General features: G+C 43.7%; 2 protein-coding genes across 2 annotated transcripts in view; one reads left to right on the forward strand and one right to left on the reverse strand.

The window, feature by feature from the left end:
- nphp4 (nephronophthisis 4) overlaps nucleotides 1–13,305 on the reverse strand; it is a gene marked incomplete at both ends in the record, with an annotated part of 190,764 nt that extends 177,459 nt beyond the window's left edge. Inside the window, 2 exons of the mRNA XM_080533526.1 lie at nucleotides 12,912–13,052; nucleotides 13,147–13,305. Coding sequence (XP_080389652.1) covers nucleotides 12,912–13,052; nucleotides 13,147–13,305 — 300 coding nt within the window. The remainder of the gene's footprint in view (nucleotides 1–12,911; nucleotides 13,053–13,146) is intronic.
- Nucleotides 13,306–14,506: 1,201 nt separating this feature from the next.
- dffb (DNA fragmentation factor, beta polypeptide (caspase-activated DNase)) lies at nucleotides 14,507–18,922 on the forward strand (the record flags this gene model as incomplete). The annotated part of the gene is made up of 7 exons (XM_080533287.1): nucleotides 14,507–14,629; nucleotides 14,736–14,862; nucleotides 16,179–16,364; nucleotides 16,662–16,741; nucleotides 17,130–17,303; nucleotides 18,141–18,241; nucleotides 18,718–18,922. 7 exons carry the CDS (start codon nucleotides 14,507–14,509, stop codon nucleotides 18,920–18,922), a joined length of 996 nt encoding a protein of 331 aa, XP_080389413.1.
- Between the last annotated feature and the right edge of the window lie 277 nt (nucleotides 18,923–19,199).

The raw sequence follows: 19,199 nt of genomic DNA on the forward strand, positions 1-19,199 counted from the left end.
TGCCTGCTTGCCTGCCTGCCTGCCTGCCTGCCTGCTTGCCTGCCTGTCTGTCTGTCTGTCTGTCTGCTTGCCTACCTGCTTGCTTGCCTGCCTGCCTATCTGTCTGTCTGCTTGCCTGCCTGCCTGTCTGTCTGTCTGTCTGCCTGTCTACTTGCCTACCTGCTTGCTTGCCTGCCTGCCTGCTTGCTTGTCTGTCTGCCTGCTTGCCTGCCTGTCTGTCTACCTGTCTACCTGTCTGCCTGTCTGCCTGTCTGCCTGCCTGTCTGCCTGCCTGTCTGTCTGTCTGTCTGTCTGTCTGTCTGCCTGCCTGCCTGTCTGCCTGTCTGCCTGTCTGTCTGCCCATTTGGGTGATACAAACAGAGCCCTGTTGGTCTGGACCTGAGCCGTAGATGTGAGTAGAATACATTAGGTGCCACATTAGGACACAACCCTAAGTGAGCGCTTGGGCAAAATGTTAAACCCAGTCAAATCAAATAATTGGCCATCAACGGAAGCAAGTAAGGGGTAGTGATTGCCTAATTGAGACATATTTCTTAATTACAACCTTTATTTAAGTTCCATCCCTTCATTTGCTGTCCTGCTTACCCTATTAGAGCCTGTAAATTGCTTGCGATTATGCATCCTAGGCCCAGTGTAAGGATCAGGGCCGGGGGTTTAATGTGCTGTAGAAATTGCTCGCTTTGGTTCGGGAGAGCGCGAGCGTTCTGGAGACTTCCACCTTCGACCCCTAGGGAGTCAACATCCTTGCTGTCCGTTATATTCTGACAAATGAAACGACTTACAAACATCCCATAGAATGCATTACCCATAGTGCATCTCCCACAGTGCACGTCGCACACCATAAAAGGAATTAATATCCATCAACGTTGGGGCATAATATCAGATAAAAAGCTCACCAAGTCCCGCATTGAAACTGATTTTTTTTTTTTTACTTGCTCTGGATAAGGTCCCAAGTCCCAACCCCGTTGCATAAATCAGGAGTAAAAACTCTCAAACTGTGCTCAAGCACACAACTCTACCCACACAACTACAAACACAACACCGCAAAAAAAACTGAAAGGAAGAAACACGCATATCTGATTAACTGTGACTGAAGTATCATCTATCTATTTCCGACCGAAGACAGCTCCCTTCTCCCCCCCGGTTCCCCTTGGATCTCTGATAGCAGCTGTCATCCCGGTGAATAGAAGAGGGAACCGTCCACCACCCCCCCCGTCCCCCCATCGACGTCCGCAGCTCCATCACGCTGACGTCCATATCTCCCTGCCTCCTGAACGAGGCCTGGGGGTGTCAACAGGTCGGCCCCCCGGCGTGTCTAAACCCCTCAGAGGAGGACGGCCATCTTATCCTCCCTTCCTTGTCAAAGGGAAAATAGGGCGGACTGTCTTGTCTGTCTGTCTGTCTGTCTGTCTGTCTGTCTGTCTGGGCATGACTTTCAGAGAGGCATCAAAAACTAGAGGAGGAGGAGGAGGAGGAGGAGGAGGAGGAGGAGGAGGAGGAGGAGGAGGAGGAGGAGGAGGAGGAGGAGGGGAAGGTAAATGGTAATGCCACCACCGCTGTCGTGCATTCAAGAGTGGTAGAAAATTGACATGTCAAAGGGAAGAAGAAGAAGAAGAAGGAGAAGGAGAAGGAGAAGCAGAAGAAGAAGAAGGAGAAGGAGAAGGAGAAGGAGAAGGAGAAGGAGAAGGAGAAGGAGAAGGAGAAGGAGAAGGAGAAGCAGAAGGAGAAGGAGAAGCAGAAGAAGAAGAAGAAGAAGGAGAAGAAGGAGAAGGAGAAGAAGCAGAAGAAGAAGAAGAAGAAGGAGAAGAAGGAGAAGGAGAAGGAGAAGAACACACAGAAGTCACTACCCCCCCCGTACCACCACCACCCCCCCCCTCCTCCTCCTCCTCCTCTCTCTCTCTCCCTGGAAACTCTTGTTCCCTTCTCTATTTCGCAGTCTCTCTTCATCCCCACACACAGTCGGAGCACAGACCCCTGGGAGAGCTGATAGCAGAATTATGGGGCCAAGCAGCACAGTGTGTGTTGGTGGAGAGAGAAAGAAGGGGATGAGAGAGAGAGATAGAGAGAGAGAGAGCGCGAGGGGGAAAGGGGGGGAGAGATAAAGAGAGAGGGGGAAGAAGGAGGGAGATGGAGAGAGTGAAGAGAGAGAGAGATCAAGAGTTGGAGCGAGCGAGAGAGTGTGATGGAAAGAAAGAATGAAAGAAAGAGAGGACCCGACCCCCCCCCCCCCCCCCCACACACACACACACACACACACACACACACACACACGCCCCCGCACGCGCTCTGGTCTGGTGGTGGCGGTGGCGAAGGCATGCGTAGCGGGAGTTCTCTCGGTCACACAGCCGAGCGGTAGATTACGGAGCGGCTCCGCTCGAGTGTGTAAAGAGGGACCTCCCCCCCCCCCCCCCACACACACACACACATACAAACACACACACACACAAACACACACTCAAGTGTGTAAAGCCCTTTAAGGAGCAGCTGGTCCACGGGATGTTTACTCCCGGAGGGGCTGAAATATTGATCACTCCCAGTCTCACACACACACACACACACAGATGCGCACACACGCGCACACAAGCGCACACACACACAGACACACACGCGCACACACATGCGCACACACGCGCACACGCACGCACACACACACACACACACACACACAGACACACACAGACACACACACAGACACACACACACAAACACACACTCCCCGCTTCCATGTATAATTGAAGTGTACTGTATATCACAGAGCGGGGGCCCGTCAAAGGAGAGTAGAGAGGACTAAGAGAGCCCCCCCCTCCTCCCCCCTCCACCCTTCCCTTCCTCCCCTACCATATCCATCTTCCATGTACATAAATCATATGGTAAATTATTAAATAATTTCCTCTATTCACTCATGTGGCAATCAAAGAGCCCCTGTGTGGTATGTGGGAGAGATGTGAGGAAAGTGAAAAGCACAGCGTGGCGTGAAGTTGAAGATGAAGATGAAGTTGGGGAGTGTTTAGTTTATTTCTGTCACCACTGTTGTTCACCACTGTTTGCATGTGATTCTGGTTCCCCCATGTTGGGTTCAAGGTGACGTTTAGCCAAACTGTGTTTAGAAGAATGAGAGAGTCTTAAATCGATATATAGCCTATTTATGTGTACCACACAATTCGCTAGTCTATAATTCTGAGCTTGAGTGTAGCCTAAATCAGAAGGGATTTCCCTTACGCAACCACTTTGGTTCTTTCGAGAGCTCGGAATTATTCAAAAAGACAACTGGAAGGAAAATTTAAAAAAAAGACATCTCTACAGATGTTCAAAGGTTTCCTCAGTAGTGGATCATGGTCTTACAGCACTCTGTCACCTTCGTACTACACACACAAAAGCCTGATTGAGGTCATCTTCGGCTAGGAGGGACTACCATGGAGAAGTGTATACATATGTATACGTTTGTGTACTAACCCCAGTCTGAATGTGCCGACAGCGTCACACAAACATAAACATCTCTACATCTACAAACCCGTCTGCTTCTACTACGGTAAAGCTCTGGTATTGTGAATACTGTTGTTGTGGAGACTTGCCATGGATCCTCTCATTAAGATGACTGAACTAAAATGGAGTGGTGATGATGATAATGAGGATGAGGATGATGATGATCAGAATGAGACCATGATCGTCTACAGAGCCATATTCTCCTGCTTCTTCCTCGTCCTCGTCCTCCTCCTCCTCCACTCGCCTGGCTGTCTCCTTGGGCTACCCGTGGCACAAGAGTGCCCTCTACTGCTCAAAACTGTCTCTGCCTCAAAAGACATTCACAGGGAGGTAGGTATGACTGGGACACTTGGAAAAACCTTGTACAATTTCCCTTATGCGTTCACTGAAGACTTTGTTAGGCAGACTATACAAATACTGGCTAGGGTTCTCCCTTTGCTCTCAAAACAGTTGTTCTTGGCCTTGATTCAACAAGATGGAAACGTTCCTTTGAGATTCTGCAGTCCTGCAGATTGTTCAGGTGCACTTTCAAGCTGTGACAATCTCCCGTTCTACCACATCCCAAGGATGTTTTATCTATTGGATTCAGATCCGGTGACTTGGAAGGCCACTGAAGAACACTGAACTCATTGTCATGTTCATGAAACCAGTTTGAGTTGACTTGATGCATTATCATGCTGGAAGTAGCCATTAGAAGATGGGTACATTGTGGCCATGAAGGAATGCTCATGGTCAGCAACAATACTCAAATAGGCTGGGGTGTTCAAGAGATGATTGATTGGTATTAACGGGCCCAAAGTGTGCCAGGAACATATTCCCCCACACCATTACACCACCTGAAAGAATAAGAAGGTGTACAGGTGTTCGTAATAAAGTGTTTGGTGAGTGTAAAGGGTTAAGCACTGCAATTCTGTAACTTACAATGAAGGCCAGGGTGACCGAATCGCCAATGTCTTTATTTTAAGATATTCATAAAAGTTTGGATGTCAAATCCACTTCCTGGTTTGTGATTTTTTTTATTTTTTTTTATTTTTTTAAGTACGTCAAAATAGGAGTTATTCTCTCATGAAAAAATAAGAGTACTGCCCTATAAACAGTTTAAATACTAGTCATGCAGCTGAACTGTAACTAGATAACCTATAGAGTAACATACAGAGTGGCCTGTACACTGTGTCCCAGTAGCAGCCATTAAACCCTCGCCTACAGACCTTGGCCATCACTGCTTCAGACTGTGATTCTTACGACAGCGTCCCCTGTGCCTTATGTCTCTTTCATTATACCACCATAGCTTTGTACCATGGATAATAAACAGATTATTAACTCATTCTAAACCATTTATAAACCCTTTACAAATGTGACGGCCCCCACTCTGTGATGTACAGTACACTTCAATTATACATTGAAGCGGGGAGTGTGTGTGTGTGTGTGTGTGTGTGTGTGTGTGTACGTGTGTGTGTGTACGTGTGTGTGTGTGTGTGTGTGTGTATGTACGTGTGTACGTGTGTACGTGTGTGTCTGTGTGTGTACGTGTGTGTGTGCGTGTGTGTGTGTACGTGTGTGTGTGTGTGTGTGAGACTGGGAGTGATGTAAAATGTATTTTCTAGTTAAACAAGAATTTTCGTATTGCGTATTTTCTAGTTAAACAAGAAAACCTCCTGAAAACCTTCCAGCAATATCTGCTCGACAACGCCTCTACTTTTTATGGAAACCCAAAGTGTTAATGTGGGCAGAACTATGCTGACACGGTTTGATAAGACCTTCTTTCAGAGTAGTTTGAACGTGTGTGTTCAGTGTTGGGGGAGAACATTGTCTGTACGATAATAAGAACAAACTAGGCAGCGTTATTAAACTGGGTGGCAAGATAACTGGGGAACCAATGTGCAGTATCACCTACATGTCAGTGTACCAGTAATACCGTCAATTTAGCTCATAAGATCCTAGCAGATCCACTGCACCCTCTATGGTCCTAATACTGCTGCTATATTCAGGGTGAAGGTATAAGGTATATAGCATGGCTGCCTAACTAAGTGAATCATCTATCCACCAGTCATAGCAGGAAAAAGTAATCTATGCTCAGGCCAGGGGCCAATGGCAGTCGTCATGCTAGAAAAAGGAATTTTCTTTTTTCTTTTTTTCTTTTGACACAGGAGAAACAATACAGGGGGGTTAGTAGATGTCTCAGGAGGGACTGTTAAGGTGTAGCCTGAAGAGATGGGGCGCACGAGGTAGAGCCGACGTCTAATGACCGCACGGTCGGCAGATTTGCGGTTCGAACCCCCGGCTGACCACATATCGAGGTGTCCTTGGGGCAAGACACTGAACCCCATATTGCTCCCAATGAGCGGGCCGGTGCCTTGCATGGTAGCTTGCCGCCATTGGTGTGTGAATGTGTGTGTTAATGGGTGAATGAGAGGCCATAAAGCGCTTTGGAATAAGGCGCTATGTTAAGTCAGTCCATTTACGCAGCATACATCTCCCAAATGAAGCCTTTTTTATGATTCTATATGATAGTTATGGTGTTTTATGATGTTTCTATGTTCTTCCTATGATGTACATGTGATGTATGTTTAATGCTATATGTTTGATGATGTCTCTTGATGTGTTATGCTCCTTGTGCGAAGGGAATTCCCCGTAGGCACAATAAAGGCTGTATTGATTGTGTCTCCACTTGTGTTGTATGACGCACTGTCCAATTATCTCTGTGCTATAGCTATAGCCCCATGGTCTCTGTGTAAACAAACAAACAAACCAACACACAATCTAGGCCTGCTACTGCACACAGCACAAGGGGCTCCAAGTACGTACTGTCAGGTTCAGCATCAATGATACATGGTGAAGGGGCTGATGCAAGCATGATGAAATCATACATTGGAAGAAATCAGGGAAGCGCACTATCGCTGACCCTGTGCCTAGCGCAGAAAACGTGCATGGCAATAAACTATTATTATTATTATTATTATTTTGTTATTATTAGCAATAGGTATCAGACTTAGGGGTGCAGCGGTTCAGTTGGTCCAACCTCGGTTTTTGGGTCACGGTTTCGCTTATACTATACTATTTTGCTTATACTTATGGAACGTTAACATTTAGATACATTCCAGAATATGACTGGTATATTGTATAATATACAAACAAATATAAATATATCTTTAAAAAAATATATTTAAAAAAACATTTTCAAATGTGACACCAGCCAGTGTACTGAAACTACAGATTGCGAGCTTTCAAATGACGTGTCATACATTGAAATCCGAAAAAAGATGACGAAGTTAGCCTCATTTGAATGTTGTTAGACCTCAGGCACATATTGGGTTAAACTGGCTGTACTCTGCTGGACCGCAAGGCTGCCTCGGCTACAATCCGTTATAGAATGAGAACTAACAGAACTAACACCGTTCTGCTTTCTCTCTGGACTCTCACTGGATGATTGTGATATTCCAGCGCTGCGTCAATGACCCAAGGGGTTCCTCTAAAGAGATACGTGGGAGACTCAATAAACTAGATATTGCCATATTACAAACACATCTCAAACCCACCGGGGCGAACCCAGTTTCAACGCTTCACTGATTAAAAGTTTCACCTGATGACAAGTCAATTCTGTCAATAAACATCTCAGACACAAACATGCTTATTGTTATGATGACTATGCCCCACTTCTGTCTGGAAAGAGGGAGAGAGAGAGAGAGAGAGAGAGAGAGAGAGAGAGAGGGAGAGAGAGAGAGAGAGAGAGAGAGAGAGAGGGAGAGGGAGAGGGAGAGAGAGAGAGAGAGAAAGAGAGAGAGAGAGAGAGAGAGAGAGAGAGAGAGAGAGAGAGAGAGAGAGAGAGAAAACAGATTTCATAGGGAGCCTTCTTTTCTGCCTTTAATCACTTTGGTTGTTTGAGTCTTTTTTGTTGTTTTGGGGTTTTTGCTGCCTGATATTAAAACCAATCCATCATGGCTGACAGGACCTATGCAATTTTCACTGAGCTCCCCTCCTGCTCAAGAGAATTCCCAGATACTTGATTTGGATATCAAACAGCAATTTGCCACTCATAAACACCAACATGAATGCAGCGCAGCAGACCCAAATCAAATAAAAAACGAGGCACCTCGCCTCTCGCGGTGTGGGACACGGTACGAGGCAGCGCCTACTTTATCTTCCACATAATGCATAGCTGCGGGGTCTACTATGAGTTATACTGTCATCTCTGGGCTCTGTGCGTTTGGGTTGTTACCAGGACACTGTAATAAGCTAGGTGAGTTTTATATGACCGTTCGGGGGGACCCGAGCCGTATAGTACACTGCAGAGAGGCGTTAAAAACACAGATGCTTTTGTTCAGCAGCGGAGCGTCTTTAAGGTCAAAGGCAAATACACAGAGACATGTGGATCAGCCGTGCGGCCCTCGCCTGAAGGGGCTTCGCTGCAGACGTCACAGGGCCGGCCCTAACGGTCCTGTGCTGGCTCAGATGTTCTGTCTTTTTTCTCTCAGCTCAGTTCAGCAGAGCACAGCAGAGCACAGCACAGCACAGCACAGCACAGAACAGCTCGGCTCAGCACAGTACAGCTCAGCTCAGCTCAGCTCGGCTCTATAGCATGATTGACGTCAAATAGATTGCCTTTCAATAGGGCTTTTCACAGCTATGATTGGAATCTCTTATAGCCTAGATTAAGTTTGCCAGATGAAATCAACATGCAGCCGGGTGAGTTCCCTGCTTACAGAGAGAGATCAACAACAACAACAACAACAAAATAGAAATCTGTCAGTTTCACCTCCCTTGACGGCCTGGCCACATTAGGGTAAGGGTAGTCCAAATAAGCTGTTGCTTCAGCCTACACCTTTTCAGTCATTTGTTTTGTTTTTCCATTTCATTTAATGCCTTGTTGATATGGATTTTCAAAAAAAAAGGAACAAAATAAACTGCTATGACTAGTACTACTACTAAGGTAGAGACAAAGGCGGTATTGGCAGTTATGAATTCTGGCAGTTATGAATTCTGTTGTTGTTGAATGTCTGTAAGCAGGAGGTCAGCCTGTTGATGTCTCACTGATGAGTACACCGTAACATACTGTAGTTCAAGTCATTTACTCTGCCCACCACTAAAGCATTGCACCCACCTGGTTCCAATTTGATCATGGTAGATTTCAACAGTCTTAGGCTGCGTTCGTAAATTCGCTCTGGAAATCTGAATGCCTCTTGTCCAATCAAATGACTTGGTCCTTTTATGACGTTGAACCCCAGTGTGCGCTCCGGCGCTCTCAGATCGAATTTACGAACGCAGCCATGAATTGGCTTCTGGGTTATTATGTTTCATACAATGAATAGTTATGAATAGTTTTCTTTTTTAATGATTTTTTACAAAGAAGTCACTTGAAATTTCATCATCAAAGAACACATTTTCAAAGAGTGCACTCAACGTTTCGTTGGCATCAAACGAATGCACTTCTCTTTTCTTTTTCTTTTTTCAAGAATCATCAAGAATTTAAATGAACAGACGTCCAAAAGCGGTGCGTGTAGGAAGGAGAGAAATGAAATGAAATTACAGGAAGGAACATTGTGTACAAGCAAGTACTGAGGGCAAACCTAAGACGCAACATAAGAGCGTAGTTGAATCTGTAGTGTACATTAGGGCTCCAATTGGTTTCCACTAAAGAAGTTATTCGCGTGGCCTAGGGGGTGGTCCAGTGGTCTCGCACCGCTGTCTACAGTACACACATATTATGCCCATGTCGGCATGGGTTCGAATCCGGCCCATGCCCTGCTGACGTGCCCTCTCTCCCTTCTTCTCCTTACTTTCCTGTCTGTCTTCACTGTATCTGTCCAATCAAATGAAAAAATGTGAGTGGGTCTGCACTCAAAAAAGAAAATAAGTTCTTCACACCACATTTTGGTTCAATATGGGGGCTACATTCGTAATTCTGTTAGGCAACGTTTCAGTTAGCCAGAGCGCAACATCTCTGGACCTGATTGGGTGGAAATACACTACATAGCCAAAAGTATGTGGACACAATTACGGTCTGGGGCTGCACAAATCGAGGTCCATAATGACATGGTTTTCCGAGTTTGGTGTGTCAGAACTTAACTGGCCTGTACATAAAGCCCTGACCTCAACCCCATCGAACACCTTTGGGATGAATTGGAACGCCGACTGCGAGCCAGGCCTTCTCGCCCAACGTCAGTGCCCTACCTTAGTAATGCTCTTGTGGCTGAATGGGAGCAAATCCCCACAACCATGTTCCAAAGTGGAAGGTCTTCCCAGAAGAGTGGAGGCTGTTATAGCAGCAAAGGGAGTGGACCAAGTCATTATTAATGCCTATGGTTTTGGAATGAGATATTCAACAAGCATATATGGGTGTGATGTGCGGGTGTCCACATACTTTTGGTCATGTAGTGTAATGAATATAATATGGAGATGTCCATTGTCCTTGCCGATCAGGATTTCACTGCAAATGTTGCAATGTAAAAAAAAAAGAGACCAGCCTGCTGAATTAGGCACTCATGTTTAGTATTTGGTCAACAATCCTTTGCATGCTGTTATAAGTCTGCGCCCCATTGACCACGCCAGACGCTGGGTATCTTCTCTGGTGATGCTCTGCCAGGCCTGTAGCGCAGCAGTACTTCACTTGTTGTTTGTTTTTAGATCTGTTTCCCTAAAATCAGGAAATTAAATGCGTGTTCAATTGGATTTAAATCGGTAGATTAGTCAGTAAAGAACCTTCCACTTTTTAGCGTGTACTAATTGCTGTTGTGACACACTGTATTTTCGTGTCTGCTAATTCTTGTTGCTGATGCTTAGGTTTGTTAAAAGCCTTTCCCAGACAACTTACACCCTAACCTTAAACACTAAAACTTAATGCCTGCAACGTTGCTCGTTTGAATCGTGGTGGGGAAATGTTTTTTTTGTTAATTCTTGCATAATTAGATTCAACTTTATTGTCATTGCAGAGTTTGTTTTGTTTTTTTTGCTAATTCTTGCATAATTAGATTCAACTTTATTGTCATTGCAGAGTACAAGTACCAGACAACAATTTGCAGTTGTTTCACCAGAGTGGGGGGGGGGGCGTTCCTGATCTGTGGGAGAGTTGTCTTTTTTATGAAGGTGAGCATTCTTCTGTCATCCACAGGAGAAGTATTCCTTATCCTGCCTTTTTTTTCTTCTTTTCTTTTAATGATCTTCCAGACAAACCGGAGAAGGTTTGATAGTTATTTTCCGATAACCTTCTGAAAATAACTATAACTAACTTTCAGATGTTTCTGCCTAATAATGGATTCCTTGACTTACAATGACGCTTTGGTCCTCGTGTTGACAGACATCAAAGAAAGACTCCAAAGACAAACGCAAAACCCAGACTCAATCAATAGCAGACATTGACAGCTCTCCTACGCTTGCACAAATGAAGGCCGTCAGCCGTTTCTAAATGGCGGAACTAATATGAACACCAATACCCTCATATAAAAAGCGGAGAATTTCTTAGTAAAGGAAAAAATGCTTCACTGTGCCATTACTTATGCAGGGCACTGCAGACCACAGGATCGTGGTGCTCATTGTTTGAACCTGTTAAGACAACAGACCCAAAGACCAGTGGGGCGATCATGCGATCATGCAGTGTGGGGGATAGATTAAAAGAGGCCTATTGTATGTTAGTTGATATCATTTTCCCCTCCTAACATTCCCATGGAATTTTACAACGTTACGGATGATTTTAACAACCGTCTTTTTAGGTTAATGCGTAAAGGCTCTCCAAACGCACATGAAGCAGGTGTGTCTATTGTCCTATAATCTAAATTGCTATATAGATAAAGATATTCTCCTATTTAGATTGTATGCCCTGTATCAAAGACATGCACAGCTCCATGGTTTAATCAGTAATTGGCAAAGAGAGCGTAGGCGATCGCTGTACGCAATATTGGCCATTCAATGTTTTAGGGAATATAGGTTACAGAATGTAGTAGCCTAATGCAAGAATATACACAGCCTACTTCCACATATAGGATGCACTGGTGAGGGATTATCTACATATATTGGTAATTACTGAAGGTAGAAGTTTTTGATTTTTTTCTGGTCAAATACCGATGTCCGATACCGATTTATGGGGGACAGAATTCACAGGTAACTGATATCCACCCACCATAGTCTCACAAAATTCTGTGGGAAACTCTGTAGCCTATATATGGATACAGTATGTGAGGCTGACGCACATCTTTGGTTCTGTATCATGAATTAACTGAGGGATAAGCGCCGATACAGACAGAGTGAGCACCGATACAGAGAGTTTCTGTAAAAGGCATCCGTATCAGACGCTAAAAATTATGCTCTGATCATATATCTGTCTGGCTCTAGTTCGTGTTGCAGGCCACGTTTTACTGGAAGTAGACTGGAGCCTTCAGTGTTGATTAACATGTGAACAACAAGGCCCTTGGAGGTTCCCAAAAACATTATTTAAGTCATTCATTTAATTTGAACAAGAGCTTCGAAAATTACTTGTAAACTGATTTCAACTCAATTGCTTCTTCTTTTTACCATCAGTAGTGTCTAAGAGGCATGTGCAATTTCAGTTTGTGGACAGGCCTTAGGGGTCAACATCATTTGGAGGCCTCCTATTAAATCCTAATGAAAGTTACCCATAAAATCTGAAGGCACCAAGAACTCTACTAGTTTCATTTCCACAAGGGCCACAGGCCCTGGTCGTAAAAAAAAAACTTCAGCAAAGCAAATAGATAAGGGTAACAGAGTGCTCAAACATTGGCACATCCTTAATAGCTTGCCCTCTTTCAAGGGCCTAGTGAGAAATTCATGAGGCAGTGGCACAGAGTTATATTCTGGCCAATATTGAGTCAATATTGGCCAACAGCTACTTAGCAATCCCCAGCTCTACTGAGGCATCAAAGGGGCATCAGGGGGCAACCGCAAGGTGAAGTCACTCAGATCTGGCAGGTGTAGTAGGGGGGTTTCTAGAAGGCGCCGTGAAACAGACACCAGCTTGCATGCCTTTGTATGCGCAAATGTATCTAAGCAGTCTGAGAAGATGTTTAGGACCCTACTACTCAATGCACAATGGATGCATTTGCAAAAACACCAGGCTTTCATCAGGTTTTTTAGTAGCAAATCACACTATCCATTCCATTTGATTGGGCATTCCCTATGGACAGCCAACTTAGAAGCATGCCAGTCACTGAACCAACAAACCATTTAAAAAGCAATTATTCCCTTACAAGAAGGCTTCCTCAGGTTGGTAAAGAGGACAATATAACTCGTCTCAAGCTTGTCAAGGCAACAGTTATATTACGGTCGAAAGCCAGTAGCATGCAAATCTCTGAGCACCTGTAAGAACAGCATCCTCACCACCCTAAGTCACTTAATAATGTTTAGGGTTTACTGGAGGGTGATAGAGTAGGGAAGGGGGGGGAAGATATGCTGGAGAATCATATGCTGGAGAATAACTGTACCTCATCGAAGCGTATCTTGTGGGCAGCACTCATCTTCTGGGGCAAGCTCTTCCAGGTTCTCCCAAAGAAGTGCTGGTGGCTGGTATCGAAAAGTGACACTCGTAGCTGGTAGGTGACTGCATGTTCCCCTTTGGATGACTCCTGTATGAGTAGAGGAACAACAAGTAGTTTGGTCAGTCAACAAACCAAGAAATTAGACAGATGAAGGGGTCTACTTTTTTGTGTGCCTAGCTACCTGTTGTTGTTGTTGTCCAGGTAATCCTTCCAGGCGTGTGAAGGTGATCTGAAAGCCTTGGGAGTGAGTGTGAGAGGAGTCGTGTGCCAGGCGGACGGTCTGGTTGTGGGGAGGAATCGTCCGGCGACTCTCAAACACTTCTGTCCAGTCGTCCGTCATTGAGAAGAAGTTGTTGTTCTGTGGTCAGACCCAGAATAATGAATGTAGGATGATCTGATTTGGCTGGAAAGGTTTGGTAGATAGCTAGCTCAGCTGGCTAAAGGTCCAAACGAACAACCACTAACCAATGTAGCACATTTGAGCTCGGAGTTGTGCATTTACCCAAACCCCGAATGCACTCTTATTAAACATCCTCAACATGTAAACATAGTTAGTGTAATCATCTCTATATAATCTATATATAATCTCTATATAATCTATATATCATTCAATATCAGAAACCCCTGACTCGTCCTGTATTTGAAAATCTGTGCAGCCATATTGGCAAAACATACTTTTATCACATTGTAGAGGGTTAAAGGAAAATATAGAAATGTGAGAAAAGATATATAATATAATATCATTAAGATATCAAATCAGTTTATGTAAATACTACCAAATACTATATAATACATTTCAGGAGGTCTTATATAAATGCTAAATTACTAAATGAGCTGCATACTCAATCTCCATGTCCCCTATGTCTGCTCTCAGTTGGTTTCTCCCGTGGCTTGGCATCGGTTACTATGGCGACGTTAACGTTGCTATGTGTTTTCTTCTTCGTCGGAAGGTACCTGGGGAAAATACCCGGGAAATGTAGTTGCAATATTGCCATCTTCTGGTTTAGGAAGGGTAGTGTTGGACAACTAATTTTACCGTGAAAGATCCCGATGATCATCATAATCATAACCATAACCATTAATCATAATAATAACAAAAATAATAATAGCAACAGTAATAATAATAATAATAATAATAATAATACCATGTATTTGTATAGCCCGGCTTTTCCTGCAAACGATGCAGCTCAAGGTGCTTTAACATATCCACACGGCATAAAAACAAAAATAGAACAATAGTAATCAATAAAACACACAATAGCAATAATATAAACTAGTACATAATAAAACAAGAATAAACCATCCATTCTGTAATCTGTACTGTAACAGTCATTCGACAGTTTTATAGGCTAACAGAGTCGAGTGTCTATGCACCAACCAACTATGAACACTAGATGGCGGCATTAGATTAAAATAAAACACCGATTTCAGTTTTCAATATTATGTCCTGTTCTTTTCGTGTTCGGAAAAGGCAGGGGGGGGAGAGAGAGATATTTATGCAGAACGCGGAAGAGAGATCAATCATTGCAAAAAACGGCGCGATGTTTGGACTATTCAAGAAAAACAAACTTGTCAAACTTCGAAGCCTAAATCAAACACAGAAATATGGGGTAGCGGCTACAAGTTTGAAAGAACTGATCAAAAAGGGATGTAAGCTTTTACAGGTACGACTATTTGAAAGCGCGACATTGTTACATTCATTGTATAGAGCAGCGCAACAATGTTTCTGTAAATTGAAGCAGACATTAATAAAACATATATATTTTCAAGGTGCCCTTTGAAGGCTCGCATGTTTGCTTGTATGAGGACGGGACATATTTGACAGAGGACTATTTCAGAACTCTGCCAGACAACGCCGAACTTGTCCTTCTTGTCAAGGATGAGCAATGGGACGGATGTGAGTGGAAAAACATGTTTTATTTGTTTTTTTGCTTTGAAACAAGTTTCCAGGGTAGCCAGGAATGAAAGTGTGCCTTGCCTCAGACGGAGACACAACATTATACTGAAGGTGTACATATGGTCACATATATTCATATGAATGATTTGTTGTGTTACTATACTGTCACAAACCAGTGACATTATTATGCACGGTCATGACACAAAGAGGGAGACGCACACAACCAAGTCAACTATCAAAAGTGGTTATTAACCCAAACTGATCACATAAAGAAAGATATAGGGTGTGTATAATCAGTTAAGCCAGTACTCAGTAGTGTAGGTGAGTGGAAGAGTGTGTGAGTGTAATGGTGCAATAACCAAAGCCAAACGTAAACTAAAAACAAAGGTGTGTCAGGGCAGAGAGCAAAGTGCTTCTGAGAGACTTCAGCCTCAGAGCCCAGACTGCCAATGAGCCAGACCACCTCTGCCACACCCAGACTGCCAATGAGCCAGACCACCTCTGCCACACCCGCCTCCAGTACCTGCCAGAGTAGAACAGACACACACAGGTAACAAGGCAGTGAGTGGAGAGGGTTGTCACAACACAGATAAACAGATAGCCTTAAACAGATTACTGCCATAATTGTAGCATTCGATGGGGACGAGGTGTTGCCACTCCAGTCACCTATTATGTCACAGCCTTGAGCTCTATAATTCAATATGAATGCGGACCATCCAGACTCTGGTGATGCTCCAGATCTCTTGACAGACACGGTAGTACACTGAAATACAGGCAAGTCAAACTATCTCTTTCCCCTACATTAAGAAGTATTTGAGGCTCACAGCTTGTTTGCATTGCCGGTACTCCCTTCTGGACAGCTGTAGGCCTACAGGGCCACCAGGTCAAAAACATCACGCCACTTGAACAGTTTCTTCCCCAAAGCCACAGCCCTCCTCAATAACTCCTGATCATTGCACCTTGCACTTTACATGTTCTTGCACTTAGTTGTACTGTATATTTATTCATTATTCACTCATATTGGTACTGTATATTTTGTCTTGAGTATGGTTGTATTGCCGTCTTGCTGTTGTATGTTGTATGTATTGTTGCTTGTTCACTATGGTAGAATACCAAGTCATGTTCCTAGTGCACTGCACATGGTGAATAAAGTTGAATTCAATTGAATTGAATAGACTGAACAATTGTAGTAGTATAGTGACTGATCTGCCACTGCAACCAATGTACGAAACTTAAACAAGCGACACCGTAGTAACAGGCAAGTGCACCACACTACCACCTATGCCATACGTGACCAAATGTGATTGATATTTCAGTTGTCAGTGACATACGCCGGTTGTTGGGCACAAACAAGCATTCAGACCGCCTGATTGAGGCAGCCAATGCGCTTCTCTCCGACGAGCAGTCTCCAAAAAGACGTAAAATCCTGGGGGACCTGCTGCTGCACTTGAAGGACAGCTCTGACAGCGAAAACAGAGAGGATGATGAAGAATGGTTCAAAGGTAATGGAAGTCCTCCTGCTCCGCAGGAAAATTAAAGGATGAATGCTGCAAGTAGTCAACCAAGCCAAGTGTTTACAACTCAGACTAGAGGCACTCTATTGTAGCCTACACAGTTCCCTGGCAGTTAGTCTATGGTCTCTTAACCTTCAAACACTGTCTATAAAAAAACAGAATGTTTCAGGAACTGTTCCTGACCAGTCACAACCACTGTCCTTGAAAAACAATCACAAACCCTGGTTCTGGAGAATAACAGCTTCCACAGCGTGTAGCCCTGCACTAACACCCCTTTCATTTCAGGAATTGAAGCCAGATTTAAGACCAAATCTGCCTACATGAAGTACAACTGTGAGAACAGGGTCCGTGGATACATGAAGGAGGTAACAGTACAGCTCCATATCATTTGTCTCCAGTATAAATATAGTTCATGCAGCTAGATAGTCTACTATCTCTGTACAGTGGAAAGAATCTAGTACGGTGAATTGAGGTCATCTGGAACATTCAGTAATGCGGGACACCTAAACTCCAGTGTGTTTATTTCTTGTTCTAACCAAATCTAGTCAAAGGGACCTAGGTAAATCTATAGTAAAAGTGCTGTTGACGAGATTTAGTTAGAACAGGAAATAAACACTCCAGAGCTTAGGTTACCTAAATTCTTCTAATACTTAAATACATAAATGTATTTTACTAAGCTACTATTCCTTCATTTTAAAGGGGACAAAAAGCCTAATGTACATAATGTGACCTTCCATCTGTATTTTTCCTCAGGTGGATAGTTATGCTCAAACCATCCAGAAACCTCAACTCAGGATAGAGTATAAGAAAGCTGCAGAGTGCCTGATGACCAAGCTGAAGTCTGACAAATATAATGGTTGCTATTTTGACAGAAGAGAGAAGGAAACCAGTTGCCTATGCACCCCGGAGGGCTGGTTTACCTGCCAGGTAATGTTGACGAGCACAATGTAATGGACTGACTTAATATAGCGCCTTATTCCAAAGCGCTTTACAATGGCAATTCACACATTCACACACACATTCACACACCAATGGCGGCAAGCCGTTGCACTGTTGGGCGTTGCGCCAAAGCCGCCACAATGTCTGCTATCGTTGTTCTGGCTCAGAGCCACAAGGCCTCATTATACAGATTATGTTCTGGGCTGAGTATTTCAATAATGGAGAACAGGAGACAGGAAATTAGCCAGCTCGATCTGATCCTGGATAGCAAAACCGAATCCGGATCAGATCGAGCTGATTGGCTGATTTCCTGGAAAATCTGAAAACACAAGACATTTTCCTGCCCTTATCTTTAGTGCCTGGTTTAGTTTGAATAAGACAGGGGTCAATGACTGACTCCACCCCCTGAATCACCAGACAGTTCACATTGGGTGTTATGGGGTCTTCTAAACAGAGCAGGCCCTCAAAATAGCATCCGTCAAGAGACTGACCAGCCATTCCCCAATGTCAGGGCCCTTACTGACCATTGCTCTCTGGAGATCTTTTTTGGAGCCAAACTTAAGCAGAAGATTTTTCGTCAAACACCATTGTGAATGTTGTTGATTTGGAGATCCTCCTCTGGGTATGGGTCATTCTCCCCAAGATCTGATGTAAGTGCAGACACATTTTTCCAGGACTCGACCAGTAAGATCTGCAGACATATTGTTGAAGTCCACTTCAACAGAGCAGCCAATCTTAAGTGAGCTGTCTGACTAGAATCATTGTCACCAAAGAGCGGTAGTTTAAATAGTAGTCTAAGTGCTTTCTCCTCTATTCTCTGCTCAGGGTGCATTTGACCAAGATGAGTGTAAGTCCCTCCACTCCATCAACCCGTATGGCAACCGAGACAGCAGGATTCTCTTCAGCACCTGGAACCTGGACCACAGGTGAGTGGAGGGACTTACAGAATGCCTCTGTCACGCAAAGTCTCATCATGTAGATGCTATATTGTAGATATCACCCATCAATGTGAAGGCTGTAACTTGTGGCTTTAATAATATAATAATAATAATTATTATAATAATAATACTGTAGATAAGATACATTAACTGTACATAGCTCATAACTGTATATACCTCTAAACTACCGTACTTGCCATACTGTACCTATCACTATCATTGTCATGTTTTTATATCACTTATTTTTTCTTTTTATTTGCACTTCTGGTTAGATGCTAAACTGCATTTCGTTGTCTGGTACTTTGCAATGACAATAAAGTTGAATCTAATCTAATGTACTGCACTACTCCTGCAGAACTGGTTTATAACTTCCTATGTGCTATGTTTAAAACCAAGTCGGTTCCCATGACCGGTTCCCATGACCTGTTATCCTGATTCAAATCTCTTCTCAAAACTGCACCCAGGATTGAAAAGAAGAGGACGGTCATTCCTGCACTAGCGGAAGCACTTCAAAACCGCAAGAGCAGCGACATCAACCTGGATTATTTCTACAAATTACTGTTCACTGTAGAGAATCTGAAGCTGGTGCACATTGTGTGCCATAAAAAGGGTTCCCATGACCTGTCGTGTGACAACAGGAGGGTTTACAAAAGGGGGAAACGGAAATGAACTTCAGGAATAAATGTTTGTTATTGTGTGTACATTTTTTATAGCTTTAATTTTATACCAAGCATTGTTTTGACTATGAAATGGAGCATTGAATACATTGTATTTTGAGGACGAAACATGCTGATGAACTGGTAAACACTGACACTCATGGATTTGACAGGTCTCATCTCTACCTCTGGTATTCTCAGGGACACTTGCATTAAAGCACCATCATGAGCATCCATGTTTTTGTATTCATTCTACATTTGAAAACATTTTTATTTCTCCTGTATTTCTC

Source organism: Nansenia antarctica (assembly GCF_963989245.1).
Source record: "Nansenia antarctica genome assembly, chromosome: 6".
Taxonomy (NCBI): Eukaryota; Metazoa; Chordata; class Actinopteri; order Argentiniformes; family Microstomatidae; genus Nansenia; species Nansenia antarctica.